This window comes from Falco peregrinus, chromosome Z, assembly GCF_023634155.1.
Source record: "Falco peregrinus isolate bFalPer1 chromosome Z, bFalPer1.pri, whole genome shotgun sequence".
NCBI lineage: Eukaryota > Metazoa > Chordata > Aves > Falconiformes > Falconidae > Falco > Falco peregrinus.
In genome coordinates this window covers 1,002,132-1,025,642 of record NC_073739.1, presented here as the reverse complement: position 1 = coordinate 1,025,642, position 23,511 = coordinate 1,002,132, and the positions used below count along the sequence as shown (strand labels likewise).

The following is a 23,511-nucleotide window of genomic DNA, read 5'->3' as shown; positions in this document are numbered from 1 at the left end:
CTTTTACTCTCCCTTTTTTCTTCCCCCACCCAAACAAGCAGCTGTGTGTAGCTTTGCAGCCTGCCCGGGGTTAACCCTCAGCACCATGGTATCCTGCCTTGGTTTAGTCCGCATCAGTGATGAGCTGCACGCCAACCTGATCATTCCTTGTCTTTAGTGTGTGAGTCCCGCAGGGAATGGCTGAGAACATGACATTGAAATTAATCCATGGGGTTTGTAACAGGAGACTGTAGTAACCGGGAGGCAAGGAGCTGCTAATTGGCTGATACACAAGGTGACACCCTACCTGGAAGAGACAGCTCCAGGAAAGCAAAACGCATTTGCTTTGCCGAAAGGGAACGGCCCTACTGTCTCTCCCTGAAACACCTTTTTTTTTATTCTGGAGAGACCTGAACCTTACTCTTGGGAATGTGGGTCTTTCTCTTTGCTCTGGACAGCTTTAATATGTCAGAGAGGGTTCCAGGGGAGAAGCAGTTTATAGAAGTAAGATGCTACACCAAAGCTGGGGGGATATCCCCCCCTTTATTTGCTTGTGGCGCGTTATGCCCGCCGTACCAGAGCAAAGCCTGCATCTCTGAGGGCCTCCCCCCCTGCCCCGGGCTGCTGCAACGCGGAGCAGCAGCCGGGGATGCCCGCGCCCCGCGGTGCCCGGGGCAGGGCGGTCCCGGGCCGGGGGCCGGGCCGCACAACACGGAGGGGCCGCGGAGCATGCTGGGAAGCGTAGTCTCCCCGGAGCGGCCACCTTGTGCGCGGCGGCAGACCCGGCGGCGCCCGTCCCGCGCCGCTCCCCGCGGGCTGGAGGAGGCGGCAGCCTTCCCGACGGGAGAGCGCGCTGGCTCCCGTCTCTGTCGGGACCGGGCCGTGGGCAACGAGACGGCAGCGGAGACTCTCCCGCCATAGCGGCGCCCGCCCGCCCAGCTCCGCCCCGCCCCACCTCCCTCCCGTCATGCACTGCGCGCTCCCGCCTCTCCGGTGACGCCCTGCGCGGTGATTGGCCGCTGGGCCGCCCCGGCCGGAGGCGGGCCGCCGTGGCAGCGAGATTTAAACGGCAGCACCCGGCTCAGTGAGTGCTGCCCTTGCCTTGGGTTCTCGTCCCAGCTGGCTGGCGTCTCGTCGGTGCTTTGGCGGCAGGTGTCGAGGGGACTCCGGCTCGCAGCGGAGCTGTGCTGATGTCGTCGTGAGCGCAGTGCTCCCTGCTGCCTCTTCCCTGCGCTGCCTCCCAGGCGCAGCCCGCGGGAGGAAGCGGCCGCTGCAGCATCCTCGGGGGTCCCGGTCGCTGCCCTGCGGAGGAGGCTGTGGCGGAGCCCGCTCTCGCTGCCCGGCGTTAGCGAGGAGCCCCTGAAAGAGGCCAGCGCCTTGTGCCCTCAGCCTGCGGGCGTCCGGGCTTACTTGCCCGGTGACTTTATTGCTGGTTGTGCAGCACCGGAGCTGCAACAGCTGTGCTTTCGGTTCCTGTGGGTCTGCTCTGAGTGGAGGCGTGTGGACACTGGCTACGCTTTCTCCTTGCAGGTGCTGAAAAGAATTGCACTGCCCGTTTTCGTCCCAGAATGGCTTCAGCTGACTATCAGGAAGTTCTCCAGTACTACGATTTATATGAAACAATTGGATCTGGTAAGCATAATCTGTGAATGCCTGTGTGCAATCTGTTTAACTGCTTCAGTGTTTCTCTGAGCCTTTCTAGAATAACTTACTGCAAAATCTATAGGCTGTTGCATGCGTTTTGGGGGATGGAATTCTGAAAATGCAGTGGGAAGTTGGTGGCAGTGATCACTTCTTCCTCGAATGAAGACGCTGTACACTGTGCATGCTATGTAGTCCAGCATAACTGTGATATTACAGGCAAGAAAGCATGTCATCACTCTGAGCTGTAAACATCTCTTTTGTTTTTTTTTGTTTTTTCTTTTAATTCTAGGTGGGTTCGCAAAGGTAAAACTTGCGCGACACCTCCTCACTGGTGAAAAAGTTGCAATAAAGATCATGGACAAACTTGCTCTAGGGGTAAGCTGAAAGATACTTAAAAGTTGGCAGAATCTTCTGTTGTTCTTGTGGCAGGAACACAGGGATGCAGCACGTCGAAGTGCCTGCTTGTCCTGTTGACTATTGATGAATGCTGTAGACTTGAAAGAATTGTAACAGAAGACCACAGATCTTGCACCCTTTTATGGGGAGTGCAACGCTTGCTGGCTGTGAAGTTGAGGAAGCTAAAGATTATGACAGGAATTCAAAGAGAATGCTGATGAGAATACTATTTTACATCTACCCCTCTGGTTTTGCTGATCGGTACAGCAGAATTGCAGGGGGGTAACGGCAGAGCTGTTGCTGCATTGAATTTGAGCAGTTGAGCTGTATGCTCTCAGCTACATGCTGCGAAACTGTGTTGAGCAGTAGTCTGATGTTTACTGTGAAGTAAAGGCTGTCAAAAGAGTTGGTAATTTCATAGCTTGCTGTTGTGGTCTTTTAGGATAGCTTGTCTTCCATCAAACTAGAAATTGATGCCATGAAAAACTTAAGTCACCAGCATATTTGCCGGTTGTATCATGTGATAGAGACATCCAAGAATATATTCCTGGTCTTAGAGGTAAGAAGTGGTGTTTCTACAGTGGTGAAGGTTCCTGGGTTTAGCTGTAGTAGTAGATGACAACAACTTAAATAACTTTTTAAAGAATGGTTACATCTCAATGATGACCATGTTCAAGATGCTTTCGTTTAAAAATTAAGCTTGTAATGTGTTCCATGGTTTCTTTTCTTCTAAAAGCTGCTCCTCACTGTTGTACAGTGAGTAGAATAACTCTAATTCCTACCTTGCACTTCAGCTGTTTTAAAATAGCACCAGCAGGACACACAGGACCCCAGAACTCCTGTGTGTTTGTCACCTCCTTGGCAATTTGTATTGCCTGTGATGTTAACGTGATGCATCTGTTGCAACATGTCAGGCAACAGTCTGACTTTTCAGTATGTTTGGTGTGCTGCAGTGCTGACCCAGGGCATGCTTGGGCACTACTGCAATAAAGCAGAGGGAGTGGACTAGCATCCTCTAGTTGCTGTCCAGTGCTGCTGTTGTTTTGATTTCATTGCTGTGTTCTAAATACATTCTTTTCTTCCTGTCTTCATGCAGTACTGTTCTGGAGGAGAGCTATATAGTTATGTAACCTCCAAATGCCGTCTTTCTGAAGAGAGAAGTCGAGCATTTTTTCGGCAGATTGTTTCAGCAATTGCTTATGTTCACAGTCAGGGATATGCCCACAGGGATGTCAAACCAGTAAGTATGAATAGGAATCAGATTTGCATAAATAATAATGATCACCCACTTTTATTTCTTTGGGAGCTGGAGTAAGTTATGCCTTCTCCTTTCTCTTGTGCTTAGAGCTCTTTATCTAGCAAATGTCTTCTAAAAGAGCATTGTTTCTACATGCTAGTGCATTCCTCAGCTGAGCTGGATGCGGCTATACCTGAGAAAGGAGCTTTCTCTGAAAGAGCAGAACAACATGCCCTAGCTGGGAGTGGAGCAGAGACATAGATCTGACTTTAAATGTTCCTTAGGTGTTTTTCTATCCCTGTTATTCCAGTTTGTATCTGGAGAGTCTTCATGGTGCTGCTCTCCTACAAAACGATTCTGTTTTCATCCCCAAAGGGAAAAGTGACACTGATGGTTTAAACAAGCATGGCTAGACAGAGGATGGTGGGGGAGATGCATGTTATGGGACCCATCCTGTAGCTTTGCTGTCATTGCAGAGTTTAAGCATAGGTTTAGGGAATGGAAGACTTGAGTGCATTTCTTCTTGAAGGGGTTAGGAATTAACATTTTTAGGGATGCTCTGAGAAAAGCAAATTCTTAGTGCACCAGCATTTTCCTATGCAGCTCATGAAACCTTTGTCTCCAAAGGTTTGTGGAAGGAGTTGGCTTGTAGCTGGAGAGCTGGCAGATTCATAGGGTCATGTAATAACTTGGGTGGGAAGTGACTTCTAGAGGCTTCTGCTTGAACCTCCTGCTAAAGCAGTGTCAGACCAAGCTTCCTGGGTCTTTATCCAGTCACATCTTTGACCTGTCCCAAGGATGAGACAGTGCAATCTCTCTGGGCAATATGTTCTGCTCTTCACTGTCCTTATAAGGAGAAGGGCTTTTCCTGATATCCCCTTTGAGTGTCTCTTGCGTGCCTGTTGTCTGTGATTATCCTGCTGCTGCTGTGGAGTCTTCCTGCCCTCGTAGTTATTATAAGTTTCTACTGAAGCTTTCTCATATAAAGGCTGAACAAACATGTCTCCCTCAGCCTCTCCTCGTTGTGCAAGTGCTCCAGCACCCTGAGCAGATGGATAGCTGTCCACTGAGCTTACCTCAGTTTGTCTTTACTGTACTGGGGGACAGAAACTAGGCACTCTATAATAGCTGTGCTAAGCAGAGGACTAGGAATAACTTCCAGTCTCCTAGCTGTGCTTCTTCTCATACAGGCCTTGATATTGATGGCCACCTCTTCTGCCAGGACAGACTGCTGCCTCTTGCTCAGCTTGCTGTGTGACATCCCTCCTGTCCTTCCCAGGCCCCTCTCAGCAGATAGGAATTAGTATTCCCCATCCAGAGTATGGGATGTCCTCATCTGCAACCATTCAAAAGCTCCAGAGGAGAGCTTTCGGTAGATTCTAGCTGCTAATGATAGGAAAAAGTAAGGGGAGGGAAAGCATAATTTCTTGGACACTTAGGTTATAGAAGCATTCATGACCATTTTCTCTTTTATCAGGAAAATGTACTGGTTGATGAGGAACATAATTTGAAGCTGACAGACTTTGGACTTTGTGCAAAACCAAAGGTAAGAGTATTGGTTGCTTTCCAGAGCAGAGCTAAATCAGGTGCTGCACACACATACAAAATGATATCTGACTTCAGAGTGTAATGCAGAGACTTGCCCACAGACCCTAAATTCAGGCTGTTTGCATCCAAGCTGTCATCTGATGGCTAATTACTTGGTAAGGCCTTAAATGCATGAGAGAGCAGGTAACTGCATGTTATGACTAGACTGTTGGGTCATTTTCTTCTTATACTTTTATATCTTTTACCAAAATCTAAGGCAGAGATCGTCCTATATGTATATGATCTGCTGTCACATATAAAGGCCTGTAATACAAAGCTTATTCTGGTGTGCATTTTTTCCCTAATAAGTTTCAGTGGGTATGTCTTCTTTTGAAAAAAGACTTGTATGTGTGTGGATATCATGGACAGAATCAAATAGTTTATTCCAGTTCCATTTAAAAATCCTCTGGTTCCATATGCTTGTGCTGAGTTGTTTCATGGTTTTAAAATTAGTTCCCGAGAGCCCTTTATATTTGTCAGCTTTTAATATGCGAGGTAGTCGCTGTTAAAAAGCAAACTAATGGGAAGAAAGTCTTACTGATTGAATGTCAGCTACTTGTCTTCAGATCATTTTATTTGACTCGGGTTAGAAGGAACATCTTACAGGTGATAGACAATTATACCATCATATTGATGGTATAATGTCACCCTATTCTGATATTAGGACAAAGCCCAGGCAAAGTACTAACGTGGTTTTAATAAGAAAGCATTTTTAGTGGTTCTTCACAAAGTTATTGCTTTAAATATTGGTATAAATAACAAGCTAGCCTCCTGCCAGTAGTTCTTTGATCACTTCTTCCAAAGTTCCATCTCTCTTTGCAGTCTCAAAGGGAAGTATTCTTATTGGAGAAGGAGCTGTGGAAAGACTGTTTAGGATAATGGATGAATGAACAGCTTGGGATCTAAATGTTTAGAGGATACTCATGGCCTCACACAATTTTTACCTAGTGAAGCTCTTATTGCACCAAAGCAAAATATAAGTTGAATGTATATGCACAGCAGAGGAAAATGAATCCTCTGAGGCCTCTAATATGCCAAAGAAGACTTAAACTGCATTAAAGCCAATGCTTCTGTGTGATTTTTTTTTTTTTTGTTATTCTAGGGTGGCCTTGATAAACCCCTGCACGCACGCTGTGGAAGCCCAGCTTATGCAGCACCAGAGGTGATTCAGGGCAAACCATATATTGGCTCAGAGGTAAGTAGCACAGTTTTGTTAGGGTCATCCCCATGTCCCCCACCTCCAACTTCATGTATTTAAAGAGGGTGAAGTTCATATAGGCTGACTTGGTTTTGCTCTCGAATACTGCTTGGTAGTATCACCTTAGGTAGTTCTCAGAAGCTATGCAACTAACCTCAATGGTCACAGCCTGAAACAGCACATGGTGCCCTTGGCCATGGATCATGTAGCTGGCTATTTTGTCTCTGACTAATCTTTTGCTGTCTCCATTTGCTGCTCCATGTTCTAGTGCCCTACAACACAGTAACTTGAACTCCTCCCTTCTACTGCATGTTCTTTCAAGCAACAATTTGTTCTTTTGGTTTATCCAGCTCTTGTTGCAGGTCTTTGTGTGGTCTCAGTATCTTGTATGCTTTACCAGGCCTGTCTTTAGCTTGAAATTCATGTAGGAAAACCTGTTCTTTGTACCTCACAATGTAATAAAATTTGAGAGAAGAAAGAATGTGTTTATTCAGCTTGGATTCCATGTCCAGAACACCAGGACCTGCCTTTCTCAATCGATCCAAAATGCTGTAACTACAATCCCCCTCAAACTTCCTAAACAGCTCTGCTGTTAAATGACATCAGGTTTTTTTCCTTTTGCATACCTTCACGCCACTGTCCTTGGCCTTTAACTCCTGCTTTCTTTTTTTTTAGTTTTGAATTCTGTAAAGTCCAGTGCTTTCCAAGCCTCCTTTTTCTTTATGTCTAAATGGAAATACCAGTACAAGGTGGTACAAGGCACATGGACCTTGTCATACCTATCCAGAGAAGAAGCAGTAGGGCTTTAAAGTTGATTGTAACTGGTGAGAGCTCTTGTAATCAGTAATACATTACCATATAAAATCCCTTGTGATGAGGCTTATTTCATTTTTGCCAGTGAAATCCTTGTAGGTTGAAGGTAATGCAGCAATTTGGCAACCAAAGGAGAGGATATTGGTTTAACAAGTGCTCTAGCTTGAGTGAATTAAAAATTGAATTTGGGCTGTATGCTTTCACTTGGCATAGAAAGAGTTCTGTCGAGAATAAAGGAGCCTACTTTTCATGAGTTGTATGTGGGCTTTGCCAAAGTGATCTAAGCCCTAAAACTTCTTTTGCCACTCACTTCTATATTTTTTTTTTTAGGTAGATGTTTGGAGCATGGGAGTACTGCTGTATACTCTACTGTGTGGCGTTCACCCCTTTGATGATGCTGGTGATAATACCATCGTGTCTGTCTACAGGAGGGTACTGGTAGGTATTGCTGGTGCTAGAATACACTGGGAACAAATATTGCTAAGCATTATGAGAGGCCTTTTCTTTTCTGATGGCAGAACCTGGTGAGCTATGCCTGGAGTAAAAAGGCATATCTGCAGAATTTTGTTATGCTTTGCTACTTTTCCTACTGCTATTTTGGATATTGTTGCCCTCTTTGGTGGGCCTTTGCAGTACTCTAGCTTGGTCCTGTAATATGATAGGAAATTGAGTTTCAGGAGAAACATTTTCTTGCTGGTGGACTGGAGGTTTTTATCTGAGCCTTTATCTGGCTTCTCACTGTTGTATGGAATGGAATTGCAAGTCTGTCACTTGATTTACCAAAATGAATGTTTTGAAATGTTAGCTGTTCTCATTTCCAGAAAAAGCTGGATTCTGCATCTGCTATTATGCTTTCCTCCTCCAAAAAGAGAAGGAAATGTAAGACACCATAATAACAGAAAAAGTTGAATAAATAGTAAGTCATGTCATTCAGTAATTGGTTCTGTTTGACTTGTGCAGCTAAATGGCTGGTGTTCCTCTTCATACACACACCTGTACCAACCACTTCCAAGCTGCCACAAAACTTATGTCAAAGCTTCCAGTAAGCGAGTGGGGTGAGGAGCTGCTGTGTTGCATTAAGGGCTTTTCCTTCCTCTACCTCTTTTTCCTTCTCTCGCCCAGAGTCTGTCAAACAAAAAAACCCCAAAAACCACCTCAAGGTGTTGAAGGGCTACAGCTGGTCTGTGCAGGGGTGCAGAACAGTCAGAGCTCTATAAAGTGCAGGGTTATTTCCTCAAATGGCAGAGCTTTTCAGTCTGAAATTGGAATTGACTTGAATACCTTGACAGGAGATCTGCAGTGAGCTTAGTTTAATTTGTTGTAAAGACTTAAGCACCACTACTAACTTTTTTTTACTTTTATATTCACATGAGTCACCATTAAAATGGTATGGCTTTCCTACTTGCATAATCACAGGATCTCTCACCTTGGAAAGGACCCATAAAGATCACTGAGTCCAACTCCTTGCTCCTTGGCTACTTGAAACTAAACAATGAGACTAAAATGTTGTCCAGATAATGTTAGCAAGCATTGGCAAGTTATCAGTAAAATTGATGTTACAGGTCATCAGTCAGACTTGAGCTACTTTTCCCTCTCTTCTTGTGGTGTGAACTGTGTTCTTTATCCATATAGTTAGTATACATTGAGAACTTGCCCATTTATATGCATCTTTTGTAGGATGACAGAAAATCCTTTATGCTGGTCATTGCACCAAGATGCAGAACCTGGTAAATGATCTGTGTAAGGTATTAATGCCCCTAAACTTGTCAGTAGTTGCAACTTAAGCAGAGAGCTTAGATGTGGAATGGAGATCTTAAGATCATCAAAAATGATTTCTGCATAGTTACAGCTGACTGACATGCACAGGAAATAACAGCTGAGCTATATGACTGACAGAATGTTGGCCAGTGAAACTTTGAGTGAACTGAGACAACCAGGTTTTACAGCTCCATCTGGATGGGGTTGAAGACCAGTAACATCACAGGTGTCAAGATGCAGGCTTGCAATTTCCACTTTAAATTTGTTTCAATTTTATGTGGTTGTGAACTGAAAATTGCTTGAAATGAAGACACTTACACACTATTGTGGAATTCAATTTCACACATTATAGGTCCTGAAACTTACTGTAATCTTGACTCAGAACTATTGTTCCAAGTCAATGTAATAATCTGCTGCTTGAATCTAATTAGGAACATATGACCTGCCCAGAATGTTCCACATCTATTCATTTGGGAATACTTGAATAAATGTTTTTACTTTTTAAATGAAAAATCAAGCATGCGATGTGACTCTTGTAAAAAAAAAAAAAAAAAAAAACCAAAACAAGAACCCCAAACTCCACAAAAAGCACAACAACAAAAAACCTAACCCAAACCAAAAACCCTCCAAACTTATTTCTAGTGATATTAATGCATTTTGTAGCTATTGCAATCTATTTTTTCCTTCTAGCCCTGCCCTCAGTCAAGGAGGTGCTAATTTTTTTTCCTTGTCTTGTAGCACTACATAAAAATAAAATGCAGATTACATGTGTTATTTGACTTGGCTTAGTTTCGGAGTAAAGCTGCATTGTGAAACAGGCTACAAACTATTTATAAGTATCTTATTAGCGGTGTCTGTAAAGATGGAACTTCAGTGCTGTAACCTGTGATGGGAAAGCTATACATACTCTGCTTAAACACGTGTTGCATATAATACCAACTGTTTTGTTATGGAAGCGTTTGTTTGCAGAAGGAAGTCTTCCATGGCAGAAGGATAGTGATGTTATTTCACAATGGATCTTTACTCTTTGGGTTTTTTTCCTCCATGGAGAAGTAAATGATCCTTGATGGTGAATCTGGTTTGTTTTTTAGCTACTGTTGTTGTATCTCAAGTCTGAAAGCTGTTTTCCATTTTCTTCTAATCAAAAGTTTTTCAATTAAGTTATTTACTTTTAAAATTTATCTGTTAGATCTGTAACCTTTTTGCTGTCTGCAGTATGAACAGAGATCAAAACTCTGGTACTAGATGTAACATGTAAGAAAGGAAAAAGAAAAAGAATAGCTTAATGTTGATAATGGTTTATTTTTGTTCTACAAAGGAGGGATTTCAAGGCATATTCACATTTCAAAGTGCTACTCTTGACATTCATACTCCAACATGTTTATTTCTGAAACCTCAGTATTGAGTTGATATGAGGAAACAGTGCTGCCGCTAAAGAGCGGGTTAGCTGCCCAAGTGGACCAAGATGGAAATGTCACACAAGCTGGGTGGGCGAAAACTGCAGCTGATAGTTTAGGCATGGCATTTTCCTTACTAATACAGCTGGGGTTTATTACTACCATTAAATTTAGTTGAGTCATTCTTAAAGCTAAGTTTGCGTGTGCCTGCTGTTCTTTTTGACTGAATACAGATGTTACTATCGTCCAAGTATTTTAGCAATTCCTGTTGAGCTGGCTGTTCAAGGTTTGTTCTAAATCCTCTTTTCTGCAGAACGGACAATACAATATTCCAGACTGGCTCTCTCCTAGCAGTATGCTGCTACTTAACCAGATGCTTCAGGTATAGGTGTTGCTTCTATTCAATAGGCCTATAAAGTACTGTTGTACAGGTCAGAACACTGCATCAATGAAATACTTAAAAGCTATGCAATGTTTAAACAAGGACTTTAATTCTTACAATTTTTTTAAGAAAAGAATAATTTTTCTTCTGCTGAAAATTCTTTGAGAAGAAGGATTTGGTATAGAAATTAAAGCAAAGTTTAGGTGATTAAACAAAGTCTTCAAGCAGCCTGCATTTGGGTGTTTTTGATTTTGCTATAGAAACAACAGCTAATGAATAATAAAAATAAATGAAGCTAAATGTACTGTACATGCATTTGGGCCACACTTAGGCCATCTAGCCAATGCTAAACATTCCTGGAACAATTATTGTAACAGATTCTGGAACTGCTCTTTGCAGCTCACGTGTTTGACCATCCTTTTGGCAAAGCTATGAAACAGCGTTGGTTTCCACTTTGGCTTGTAACCACCCTAACATTCTGAGTAGAATGCAAATCGTTCTGTCAGCTCGTCCCAAGGATTTCAGCTGCGGTTTTGTTCCCCACTAGGTGGACCCAAAGAAGCGCATTACGGTTAAGCAGCTGTTACATCACCCCTGGCTCATGGAAGGTTATTCTCGTGCTGTTAAGTGGCAAACTGACTACCCGGTAAGTGCACTTGTTGGATGAACACTAGAGTACTTAATGTCATCTTTACTGGCATACTAATGTCCTTATAGTATGAGGGTGTGAAGACATTTCTCTAAAGATGAACTTTGAGATGGCCATGGTTTGTTTCTGATTCTTCTTGCTGTCAAGATGGTGTTCTTTTCTCTGTTTCTCTTGAGGAAGAATTCCAAATGTCTTTGTTGTATTCTGCAGCTGATGGCCAATTAGCAAAATAACTGAATTCTCATCAAAATGTGAAATATTTCCGCACGTGGATGACCTGTTTATTCTCCAGGCTGCTTGGTCAATGCTTTAAAGTGCAAAAGGCAAATGTTCTGGAGAGTGTGGTAGACATGGTTATGGTTTATCTTGTATTTAGTCCTCACTGAAAATTGCTAATGTCAATTTGACCTCACTGAAGGTATTTGTCCTGTCTCTCTATCACTACTCTTGTGTAGTAGATAGAGATAGATAGATAGATACTAAGGTAGTATGCAGAGCGGGGGGGGGGGGGAAAATGAAGTAACCTAGCTGTCCGGCAGTAAGTACTGAGAAGTTCCTGCATGTTTGCAGCCAATGCTTCCCATTGGCCACCTGATGTCACTATTTCACTAGCTAAACAGCAGCGTTGGCGTGCCTGCAGCATCAGTTCTAACTGGCTCTGGAAAAGAAGTGCGTGTCTGGTAACTGAATATTTATGGAGAGATGGAAGTGTAGCTTCCGTTCTAGTAAAAAAAAAAAATCACCTTGTCAGGCTTTCTTCTTTGAATTCACAGGCTCTCGCCAAGAAGTGGCCAGACTGGGAAGTTGTTGAAGTTGTATGACTTTCTTGGTCTGTTCCCTACAACGTGGTTCTAACCATGTAAAACACAAGTCTAAAATTTAAAATCATGGTTTGTTATTGACGCTGCACACTGCATTTCACTATTGTGAAACAATATATGATATGAGACAACTTGAGAGCCTCATGCTTCAATATCCATTATGTTCTTGCAGCTGGTACAACTTGATGAAGAGTGTATAGCAGAGCTTTCTGTGTTTTATAAACAAAGCAAGGAGACTATATTGGATTTAATATCAGAGGTAAGAAGTATGCATCAGTACTTTAATTGAACACTAATACAGTAAATAAACTTACTGTATTATCAGACTAGTCTCAAGTATGACACTTCTTAATACTCTTCAGATTTAAGGAGCCCTTGCAGAACTCCAGAATCTAGCTATACCTTATATCTATAGTTCTGAAGTTTGAATTTGTTGGGTTTTTTTTATTTTTCTCCTTTAATTGTGCTCTTGATGTTTCCGCAACCTTACTGTAACTTCCCACCATGCTAAAAAAACCTTCTGAATCTCTTAAAGTCAAAATAGACTTAAAAAAACTTATAGCTGAACAACAGATGCCATTTGCTGGGTTAACTCTTTGCTTTGAAATGGCTCAATAATTAAGGGGAAAAATAGAGTTAAGAGAAAAATACCAGAGCATCACCCAGACTATAAAAATCATCTTTTTGGAGTTACTGTTTAGTTTTTACAGAAGTGAATGTGTTTGTCAGTTTTGAATACAAATGACAGAAGTTGAATGGGCTACCACTGCAAGAACTGTACAAATGTTAGCAATGACATTGCAGGCTATAGAAGAGACTTAAAGCTGGAGTACATGTCATGTTTTGACCTGAGTCTGAAAATTCTCCCTTGAAATTGAATTTTTTTGCTTCTTTCTACGTAATAGCATTGACATAGTTCTTTGCTTTGGAAAAAAACTTTTAGGTTTTCCATGTACCTGTAGTAGAAACAGATTTTTTTAAATGCTTGCAGTACTTAAGATGGATTTGTAGAGCTAATGCTACTTGTTCTTCAGTTCTAGGAAATAATCTGAGTAATCTGTCTATATGGGGAAAAGTCCTTCCAAATGGGTTTGTGGAGTTTGCATAGTCCTTTACTGGAGGACTTACAATCCCTTACAGCTATTTCAGACTAACCGTACTATGCTGCAAACCTGTCAAGCATTGTACCGCTGTTCCTTACAGAAGCAGAGTTGCTGAAAGTCATGCAAAAAGTTGGTGCCACTTGAGGAGGAATGGGGGGCGGGGAGGGAGCAGACGACTTCCAAAAAAATTGAGACTTTGGTTGAAATATTGGCTAAAGCAAATTCATAGCTTTGCCATTCATTTCTTGATCTCAAACTGTGATTCAACTGAAGTCTGAAATTACACTTAGGGTGATCAAACATCAGGGATGCACATCAGGTAGAAAAACCTGAAATGTAGAAATTTTCCAAAGGTCGAGCTTGCTTTGTACTTACAATGTTTTCACTGAGGAGATTAAAATGCTCTTTTTTTCGTCCCTGTCGTCCCTCCCACAGTGGAAATATGATGAAATGTCCGCAACGTATCTCTTGCTTCAATCCAAGAAGGCTCGTGGCAAGCCTATTAGCTTAAGGGCTCCATATCTAATGGGGCATGCCAGTACAATGCAACCAGTAGGCTTCAAGGTAAGTTTTCAAATTCAACAGGATGACATACTGATTAAAATGCTGCTCTGCATTAAAAAAACTCTGCCTGGGAAAACAGGCTAGTGCCCTAAAAATCAGTAAGAGAGCATGAGTGCAGTCAGCCATAGTCTTGGTCATTAAACAGTTCAGTCTCCTTATTAACATGTTTTAGCAAGTTGGGCTGCTTCTATGAATTGATATTACTAGAATAACTGTCTGGGACAACATGGTGCTTTATAAGCATGATGCAGAATCTCCCCTTGGCTACTCATGTAAACATACTAAAATTGCCCATTGTCTGGCCTACATGATCATTCCAGATCTTTCTGTGTGATGCCCAACTCCTTGCTGTGCTCTTTCGTGTTTGTCTCTTAAGTATTTTTGTACCTAGCTGGTTGCATTTAACATGGATTAGCAAGGAAAGTCTTCTGAAACATCCTGGCATGCCACCTGGGCAGCCTACTTTGGGATGACATGGACACTACATAAGCCAGTGGTCAAAGCAGAAATACCCACTCCCAGAGAGGGCTCCTAATTTTGAATAAAGCAAACACATTGCTGATGTTTTTCTGATGAATTTGATTCTCAGGTGGTTTTGTGTATCTTAGAGTAATTTCTGTTCCTCTGCTTTGGTAGCAAAGTGCAAATGGAGTATTTCAGAACTTGTCTAAAGTTGCTAAATTCCTTGCAATGTCATATATAATATGCAGCTACATGTGATGTCAATGATACTTGTCTGTTTGACAAACTCAAAAGCATTCAGTAAAACTGCACACCTTCCTGTTATCCATTCCCCCTTGAACTGTAGATATCTGTGTAAAATTGTTAACTAGCTATCTGAATGTGCTGTTCTCTGCATAGAGGCAAGCACTCAAATATTTTCTTATGTTTGACTCAATTGCATGTAAATCATTTCAGTTCACTCATACAACTGCTTTGAAATACAGGTGAGGAGAATTCTAAGATTGCCAGTGCTGGATATCATATCATGAATCATAAGTGTTGCTGAATGTGCATAATGTGATTTCCATGACTGTGGTGGGTTAGTGTTCTACACTGTGATAAGGTGGAGGATCTCTAGGTTCAGTAGTGCTGATGCTATGAATTACTTCATGTCTAGTGGAGTCCTAGATAAATTTATCTGGCTAATGCTACTATTTAACATTTGCATTATGCCTTTGTATGTGATTGAAAATCATGTCTACACAACACAACAATCCCTTAGTCACCCTACAGCACTCGGGACACAACTTACCTGCATGTAGATACTGTGAGTGAACATCAACTGAATTTGCTGAAATACCCAACTGGCAAAGCTCTCTGGCTAGAGCGGGTCTAATGTGAACACGAGCAAGCAAACAGAACATTCAGCTTAGCCAGTTTCTGAATTTAGTGGCACAAGTTTGTACATAATGCTGCCTTATTTCAAGCAGCTTCATGTAGAAGGATAGGATATTCAAAAAAATTCACCATGGCATGAGTTTCATCTGGAGCACAGCAGCTGACAAATTGTATTCAGGCATTTGTATTGTAATGGAATGTGAGTTCAAATGCAGTATCAGCCTGTTAGCTTCTTGGCTGTAGCTAGCAGCCCTCTGGTAAGGGCTTTTTAGTAAGTCATCATAGCAGATCAGATGGCATACTAGGAAGGTCTGTTTCTATTCCAGTAGTAATGAGAGATCTGATCATTGCAATATCCTTGATCATGGGCCGAGAAACTTAGCTACCAGCAGAACTTAGCTTCCTAAAATGAACTCATGATTTAAAATAACTGTATGCAATTTCACCAAATTGTATGAAATGGGTGCTTGCAGAGGGTTTCTTGACAATAACAAAAGGTGTTCAAAATTTGGGATACTGTGATATACATCTGATTGCTAACCTTCACGGCTCAGACTGCATACAATCTGGGCTGAAGTTATGAACCCTGTGATTTAATAAATTACAACATTTTTCACAGGTAGCAATTAGATGGAGGGTGCTGAATGTCAGTTCAAGTACTCTTGAAGATTGCATAATCATACGTTTTGGATGTAACTTGTTTACCTTTATCCAGCCTCCCTTTCAGACTTTACTGCATTCTTTTCTTGGGTTCTTTCCAGCTTATTTGGCTTTCAGTAAAAAGAGGTTATGGTCTAAGTTTCAAAATCAAAGGCAGATATCTCTTGTGAATTGCTTCTTTTCTTGACACAGGTCATGACAGATGACTTGATAATGGTGCTTCAAGAATAAGTTCACATCTGCTTTTGATACAAATGATTAGTCATATGATAAAACTTAGGTCACCAGCATGGTATCTTCCATTAGCTGTTAGCCATAATTAGAAACTTAGAAAGAAATAAGATTTAGATCTCAGTGACACTTTTCTGACAAAGTCTTACTTTTAATTGTGCAGTGAAATCTCAACTGAATTTTTCTTTTCAGTCTGAAAAAAACATTAGATATGAAGATAGGCCAGACTGCAGTGAAATGCCACATGTATTTGGAGTTTTCTGATTCAGCTTCACTGTTTGAAGAATCTGCATTAGAAGAAATTGTTCTAAATACTTGCAGAACACAGCAGGTGCTTGAAGAACAAATACTAGATCCTTAAAAAAACCCACTGTTCTTAATCCAAAAAATCTTATTCTAATTGTACATAAAACTTATTACATATTTAAATGTTTGGTGGACCCTGGCCAAGGGGAGTTACAAACTGGGTGAAGAAATGCTTTAAATATATAGCTGAACATAAATTATGGCTTTCTCTAACTGTAAGTCATGATTCATTTGATGAGAACTTGAGCTTTGACATTTGATTTGCATAAAACCAGCATCTAGGGAATAAGTAAATGAGGCAATGAGAGTTTTAAAACTGATGGAAAAAAGTTAAGGTACAGCAAACAAGATCTTGGATCTAGGCTAGAGCTTGGCAAGTTTTTAAAGAGGTTCAGCCTGTCTGTATTGAACAAGAAAATCCAATGAAGCAATTAAAATTATACAGATAAACTAAATGAAAAATCTTAGCTGTGTTTAGATGAGCTGGGGAGGAATAGTCTTAAATGTGCAAGCTGAAGAATTTAGAAGGAAATATAAATAAATGGCAAATGACATGAGATGTTTATTAGCAAATTATGGCGATATATAGCAGATTAGAGATATCAAAATATAGTATTGAAGAGTTTTTAACTATTTTGCTCAAAAGGCAAGCATCGTATTGTATTTTTAACCTGCTTCAGTTCTAGAATTTCCTTGTCTGTAACATTCCTGAATGTGATCAGAATACAGCAAAGGATGTCTTTTTTTTTTGTTACATCTCTTGTAGCATTCAAGGCATGATGCTCAACTGGATGATACAGAATTCACAACGTCAACTTCAGTGACAAGAAAAGGGGCACCAGAGAAGCATAAAAACAAAGAGAATGTTAGTCCAGAGTCAGCTTCAAGAAATGAAATGCCCTTTGCACTTCCTGCAAAGAGTCAAATTGAGACACAAGTACAAACCGCACCTGCCTTCAAAGGTATGTTGATTGTAACTAATGAAAACTTAGAACACATATGTTGCTTAGGAATTATTGTAAATTCAAATATGAACATGATATTTGTGTATCTGAGACATCTGTTTCTGGAAGACTTAACTTTTTTTGCTGTACTGGCAAGCCTGGTCATTCTAGTACAATCTAGTAAGGTGCTGCAAGAGGTAATTTTAAATTATGAGTTAAAAGGACATGTTAACTGTACATTAATTACTGAAGTCATTGCTACTTACAGTATTGCGTGTACATGCCTTTTGGCACATATGACATGGAGTCCAGTGCTGTGTTCCTAAAACTTGTATCTGGTTCCACTCTTCCATGAAGGTTGAACACAATTTACTCACTGTTTTTTCTTTGTTATTACCTCAAGTGAAAATAAAGATATGCTTTTAGTCAAGTGTGCTATTATTGCTGCCTCTAAGAGAAATCTAACTTTTGAATTTCTCATGGTAGCATATGGGCACTTTCACAGTAACAATCTAGTGTGGCAGTAAAAATCACAGAATGGTTTGGGTTGGAAGGGACCTTAAAGACCATCTAGTTCCCACCCGGCTGCCATGAGTAGGGATAATTCCCACTAGACCAGATTGCTCACAGCCCTGTCCAATCTGGCCTTGAAGGCTTCCAGGTATGAGGCATCCACAGCTTCTCTGGGCAACCTCTTCCCATGCCTTGCCACTCTTACAGTGAGGAATTTCTTCCTAATAAGTTATCTAAATCTACCCTCTCTCAGTTTATAGCCATTCCCCCTTGTCCTATCAGTGCATGGCCTGGTAAGAAGTACCTCTCCAGTTTTACTGCTGACTGCTTTAGGTACTAGAAGGCTCCTATAAGGTGTCCCTGGAGCTTTCTCCAGGCTGAACAACCCCAGCTCCCTCAGCCTGTCGTTCCAGGTACTGAGGGACATTGTTTGGTAGCAGTTCAGTCTTTGCAGGCTGATTCAAGCTAAAGGCATCTTGGGCATACTGTTGTTCAATGACATCCTTTGTAAAGGATTTAATGAAGTGCACTATAAAGACTAGTTGTTTATATGAGTCTGGTTTTTGTCTTAAGATTGTATATGGTACCTTGCAGACTTGTGAAGTTAGACTTTGTGGTAAGTTTAAAAAGCAAAAGTAGGTCCTTTTTATGAAATAGGAAATGCAGGAACACTGTTTCAGCTCATGTTAGTGAGATATTTCCGAGGATTGAACAACTAAAAGCTAACTTTTTGTTTCATTGAAAGACTTTTGATTCAGGAAGGGTAGTATTAATGCTTTCACAGAGAAAAAAAAAATGTGGAAGTATCCACTGGAAATTTTGAAGTCATCATTGTCTAGGGCCAGGTGCAGTTCTGTAGGGAGCTGAAGTTTCAAGTGTTAAAGTTGGGTTTAATTGTAACAACTCATTTTCTGGCTGTCTCACTTGGTGTTTGCTTGTGCACATTCAAACTATGCTCCACAGACCTCTGTCAATGTGTGGGTAATAGAACTTTTTAGGCTATTATATAGTGTGTATTATTAAACATAGCTATATAAATTTACACCCTTCATACAAGGGAAATGGCTTGGTGAGTAACACAACTATTCAACACAGTAAATTGCTCAGTATTTATTCTGGGACCAGTGGCAAAGCAAGAATGCAAATCTAATCCTTTTCCTTTCCAAATTTCTAATATTGAACTGGATTGGCTGCTCTAAGGCTTGATTTGTAGAGCCCTGGGGAAATCAGTCACAGTTTTAATTTGCAGAGTAGGGGTAGTATTGTTGTTATATTAAAAACTTATTTTTTCATTCTGAAGATACAGACCTAAGATAGAAAAGAGGGCTGGTTTTAGAAATAAATTGCTAATAATGAGAAATCCTTGCTGAAGAAAAGAAAATCAGTTATGCAAAAACATACCTGCTTTGGCTTTCTTTCAGAGAATCCACTCCCTGTAGTCACCGCAACTAAGAAACCCACAAACACAGACGAATTGTCAGCAGCTGAGGCTCTTACAGAAAGAAGGTAAACGTCCAGTTATTCGTGTGCATTTCTGACTTGGAGCAGGACAACCTTAATCCATGTACTGCCTGGGAAGCCTTGTTACAACAGCAAGGTGTTGTTTTCATTCTTTTGGTAGAAAACTTGCTAAAACCTCTTTCTACATTCACTAGAAAACAGTGAAGGCAGAGAAGTTTTAAAACTATGTGACTTGACTTTTCAGAATATATTCCTATTTTTCATAATGTAAGTTCCTTCTTATTCTAGTTCCCCATAGAGCTGCAGTTTCTATTTACATTTCTGGGTTTAAATCTCAACTGAATTCCCAACAGAAACTCTCATAAAGTGCTGCACTTGCTTTGGTTTTCTCCATTCTGTCAGGTCTGTTAATATTTTAGTGATGTACCTGAAATGACTAATTTCTCACTGAGGAAAAATAACAGGTTAATTTGTTCATGTAACAGGTGTTCAGGGGAGTTGGATCCTGACTTAACTCAGATGGTTACCAGACAAAAGAAGAGGAAAGCCAAACTACTTGAAAATCTTGAAAGAGGCCTAGATAGAATGACCAATATGCTTACACCAAACAAAAAGAAACTATTCACTAGAGATTGCCCGAGGAAAGTGAAGGTATGGTTTCTGGAAAAAGTCTAACATGGAAAGAAGTATAATTATTGAAAACATCAAACACCCTTAGAAATGCTCTGTGAAAACTTCTGTGATCTGACTTGCCTGCATTCTATAGTGAGGGGCAGTTGCTCTTACTGCATCTCTGTTAACATGATGATGTCCCAGTTATCACCAAGAGATGTCATGTTAATCTGGGCTCAGACAAGTCACCAGCAGATCAAGGGAGGAGTTTGGTTATTGCTTTTCATATCCCATCTAAACCAAATGTGAGGGAAGCAGGTTGGTTTAAGGAACCCTAGATGAAAATTTTTGATCTTGTTATTTGTATTGAGATACTGCTAGCTCTCACACTAAAAAAAAAAATATACGTATATTACTTTGATAACATTCCTGGCTTAGGTTTCTGTGGTCCAGGAGTGATATGTCTGTTCCATGATAGTCTTTAGTTGTCAAGAGAACCTGAGATTAAACTTAAAGCCTAAATAACTACACCTTATGAAAAAATTTCTGAACACTGTCAGCATTGTTTTGATGTCACTGCATCTGAGCCAGTTGGCTACTTATTTTTGTCTAAGTAGCAGTTCCTCAATGCGTGGCACAGCACTTAAAAATTAATAATTTTTAACTGCCAGAGTAGAGTGACGAGGTTGGGATTAGCTTTGTGGAATATGCATCAAATGGCATTGGCATAATATAATACCAGTGTCGTGAACAGAATTGTACGGATGGCTCAGAAGCAACTAAATAATACTTTAACAGTTACACAAGAAGGAATTTATACTTGAATCTGTAGGTAACACGTTGGAAAGACATGATCAACATGAACGAGACAAGGCTGTTATAAGGCATAAATGGTTCCATAGAAATGAGTGATGTATACCTTCAGCTGACTGGCTGCTGGAGCTGTGGCTGTTAGGACACCTACTGTACAGTAAGAGCTGTCTGTCAGTAAAAGGACCACTCTGTGTTTTGCAGCCAGTGTAAATGGAATTCAGCTACTGTATTCCAGTTGGAAGCTTTTCTCAGGGGCTTTTGTCAGAGGAAAGGTTTTCAGTCTTACAAGTTCAGGACGTATGTTGGGCTCCAAACCTGACCAACTCATCAGACAGGAGTCCAGACTGCAAATAATTCAGGAACCTAAGCAATTGGAAACAAAAGCTAGATCTTCTGTCTCAAAGCTTTTATCCTTCTGCATCAGTCTCCCTTGTCCATAGTGTATGCAAAATTACTGATGCATGTCTAGGTACACTGGAGCACGATAGGGGAAGACAGAACTTTATCTCAGTGTTACAGCAGTTGTTGCAAGGAGCTGCATATGCTTTAGGCTGAAAAAACTGTAAGAACCAATCTTTTACTCTGACTTTGGATCCTCAACCTACATTCATTTCTTAAGCTATTTTATGGTCTTGTCTTCTCTCACCTGCTTCTGTGACTTCAGAAGCCACATAGAGCATTTGTGGCATATTATACAGTTGGCATACACTTTCTCCCGTTACACAGGGATGTCTGAAAGCTGTTCAAGAAGACGCTTACTAGATGGAACAGACTCACCCAATATTAGGTGTCATACAAAACCTCTATAACAGTAAACTTAGAAATAGTTACCTTTTTTCTTTAAGCAGAGTGATGCTTTAGCATCTAGCACAAGACACATGGTGTCACGTGTGTTCTGTGGCATCAAAGTGCTGACTCACAGCTGGGCAACACACTGTAGGCAATCTTCTAGAGGTGGAGCATGCTGTAGGGTGCTCCAAGCACAGCTGTGAGGCTGCCTTCTGCAGTCCTTTCCAGGAATCGCCTCTGGCTACATGCAAGATTTCTCTTGCCTCTGTGCTGTCCTGACCCATCACTGCTACTTTGGATTTTATGATTGGGCATGCTTTAATATTAATTGTCCAGCAGTTGTTGTTTAGTGTTCCTGTTGTTATGACAATGTGTTGATTATGATAATATTGGGAAACTGAAGCATTTTAGCTGTTCTTGATGAAAATTTTTCATGATGTCTTCAGTTTTAGAAGAACAATTTTTTTAATGAGCTGACTACTTTTAGGCATGCAGTAATGTTACCACCACACAGCTACTGAATCCAGACCAACTGTTGAGTGAAATAATCACTGCGCTTACAAAGAATCATGTGGAATATGTTCAAAAGGGGTAAGTGTAAAATGACTTCAGCTTGTATTTGTCTAGTCAGTATTCCAATCCTTGATAAAGCAGAGTATGTAAACTTACTTTCTGAGCCCTGCTTTGTAAATTGCAGCAACTTTCTGTAAAGTGTACGGGCTACTAAATGAATGTGTGCAATAAAACTTGTACACACAATGCAGAACAGTGTTAAATGAGCTCTAACAGAGCTCGTTGATAGAGATGAATTGATAATAGTCAGGTAGCCCTTAGGCTGAGCTGAATTTTGTCTCTCTTGTGAAACTGTAAATACAAAAGGCTGGTTAGGGTGCAGTCACATGACCGAACTGGACAACTTTGTGACATGTTGGATACCTTTTAATCCTTCTTTTTGGCAGATAAGACATAAGCATTTAGCAAAAAGATTCATATATTTTCAAAACTGCACGGAATCCACATGCATTATGTGGATTACTTTAATTTGTAGAATTTACTAACTAGACTAAGTTACTGAGAATAGGATTGGTTCCTAGTTCTGATCAAAGCTTTATGTCAGTTTTCTAATTTCCCAGTGCATGAAAGAAATGTGCTCAAGAACATGCATTTTATCTAAAGTTCTTGACCAATTAAATGGGAGTCATTGTAGATTGTCAGGGTATACTTCAACCTGTGCTACATTTCCAAGCTCAAAGTCTGGAAGGATACTGAATTGTATAGAAGAACCTTCTCCAATTTTAATGATTTAAACTTTGCATTCAGTTTTTCCACTTTTCACACCAGCTGAGCTGTAATGAATGTGAGAACATCTCCGTCCTTCCAGCTCTGAGAATGGGGATCTGTGGCTGGGGGTGGTGCCTGTGGTTGGGTAGGCTGTTGGTGCTACACATGGGTACTTGAGCATAAGAGCGTTCTAGGGCTAAAATATTCACAGCTTTTAGTCCACTAAATTCTGGGTGGCTTCCCAATATTCTGAATAGCAATGGGGCAATTTCTGTCAAGTGCCTTTAACTCAAAACTGAATTACAAAACATTAAATTACTTCTATTTTATATATAAATCAATTACTGAACATTAAACAGTTCAATAATTATGTTCTTTGTTTTGTACAGTTATTGCCTGAAATGTGAAACACTGTCTGTCAAGTTTGAGTTAGAAGTATGCATACTGAGTAAACTCGGAGTAACAGGTCTCCGGCAACAACGGCTTAAAGGTGATGCCTGTGTCTACAAGAGAGTATTGGAAGGCATCTTATCTAGCTGCCAGCTATGATGGGCTGATGTATGTACTGAGAAAGTAGCAGGTTTGCACCAAAGTTTTAGTCAAATATTTTAGAAAGGTCTGTTCAGAAAAGTAAAAGATTTTCCAAATACAGCTATGAATGCTGCAAAACTAATCTTCCTTGTTTTTAACTTTTATTTACAGAACGTTTATTACAAGTTTTACAATAATGGAGATGTTATGTAAGTTTTTCCCTGTCTCCTGCATATTTTACATGTACATGGATTAAAGTATTGGTGTTTGTGCTGAAGTTTATTTTGTACAGTTATCAAGTACATGTGGTACAGAAAGTCATTTGCATAATTCTCTTCTTGTCTCTGCTTAAGTAGGATTTATTGAGATCATTAACTAAGTCACAGCTGTGTTTCCAAGAGTTACACTACATACTCAATGTTGTACAAAATGGGACTGTCTTTAATAACTCTGAAGTCAAGATTGCTAGGATTTAAACTATGATCCCATATAAAACATAAC

At 40.6% G+C, this 23,511-nt stretch overlaps 1 protein-coding gene across 2 annotated transcripts; it reads left to right on the top strand.

Annotated features, from left to right (window-relative positions):
• The first annotated feature begins 1,030 nt into the window (after positions 1–1,030).
• On the top strand, positions 1,031–23,270 carry MELK (maternal embryonic leucine zipper kinase). 2 transcript variants are annotated; one of them, XM_055791640.1, is made up of 17 exons: positions 1,031–1,131; positions 1,510–1,611; positions 1,913–1,998; positions 2,462–2,578; positions 3,116–3,259; positions 4,734–4,802; positions 5,946–6,038; positions 7,185–7,292; positions 10,323–10,391; positions 10,939–11,037; positions 12,034–12,120; positions 13,400–13,528; positions 16,833–17,028; positions 18,945–19,029; positions 19,470–19,635; positions 21,686–21,789; positions 22,869–23,270. In XM_055791640.1, the coding sequence occupies exons 2-17, from the start codon at positions 1,548–1,550 to the stop codon at positions 23,026–23,028; spliced, it is 1,776 nt and encodes a 591-aa protein (XP_055647615.1). In that variant the 5' UTR covers positions 1,031–1,131; positions 1,510–1,547; the 3' UTR covers positions 23,029–23,270. The 2 variants fall into 2 exon arrangements, with proteins under 2 accessions (XP_055647615.1, XP_027640662.1); XM_027784861.2 differs by lacking the exons at positions 1,031–1,131; positions 10,323–10,391 and having other exon boundaries at positions 1,223–1,611.
• The last annotated feature ends 241 nt before the right edge of the window (positions 23,271–23,511 follow it).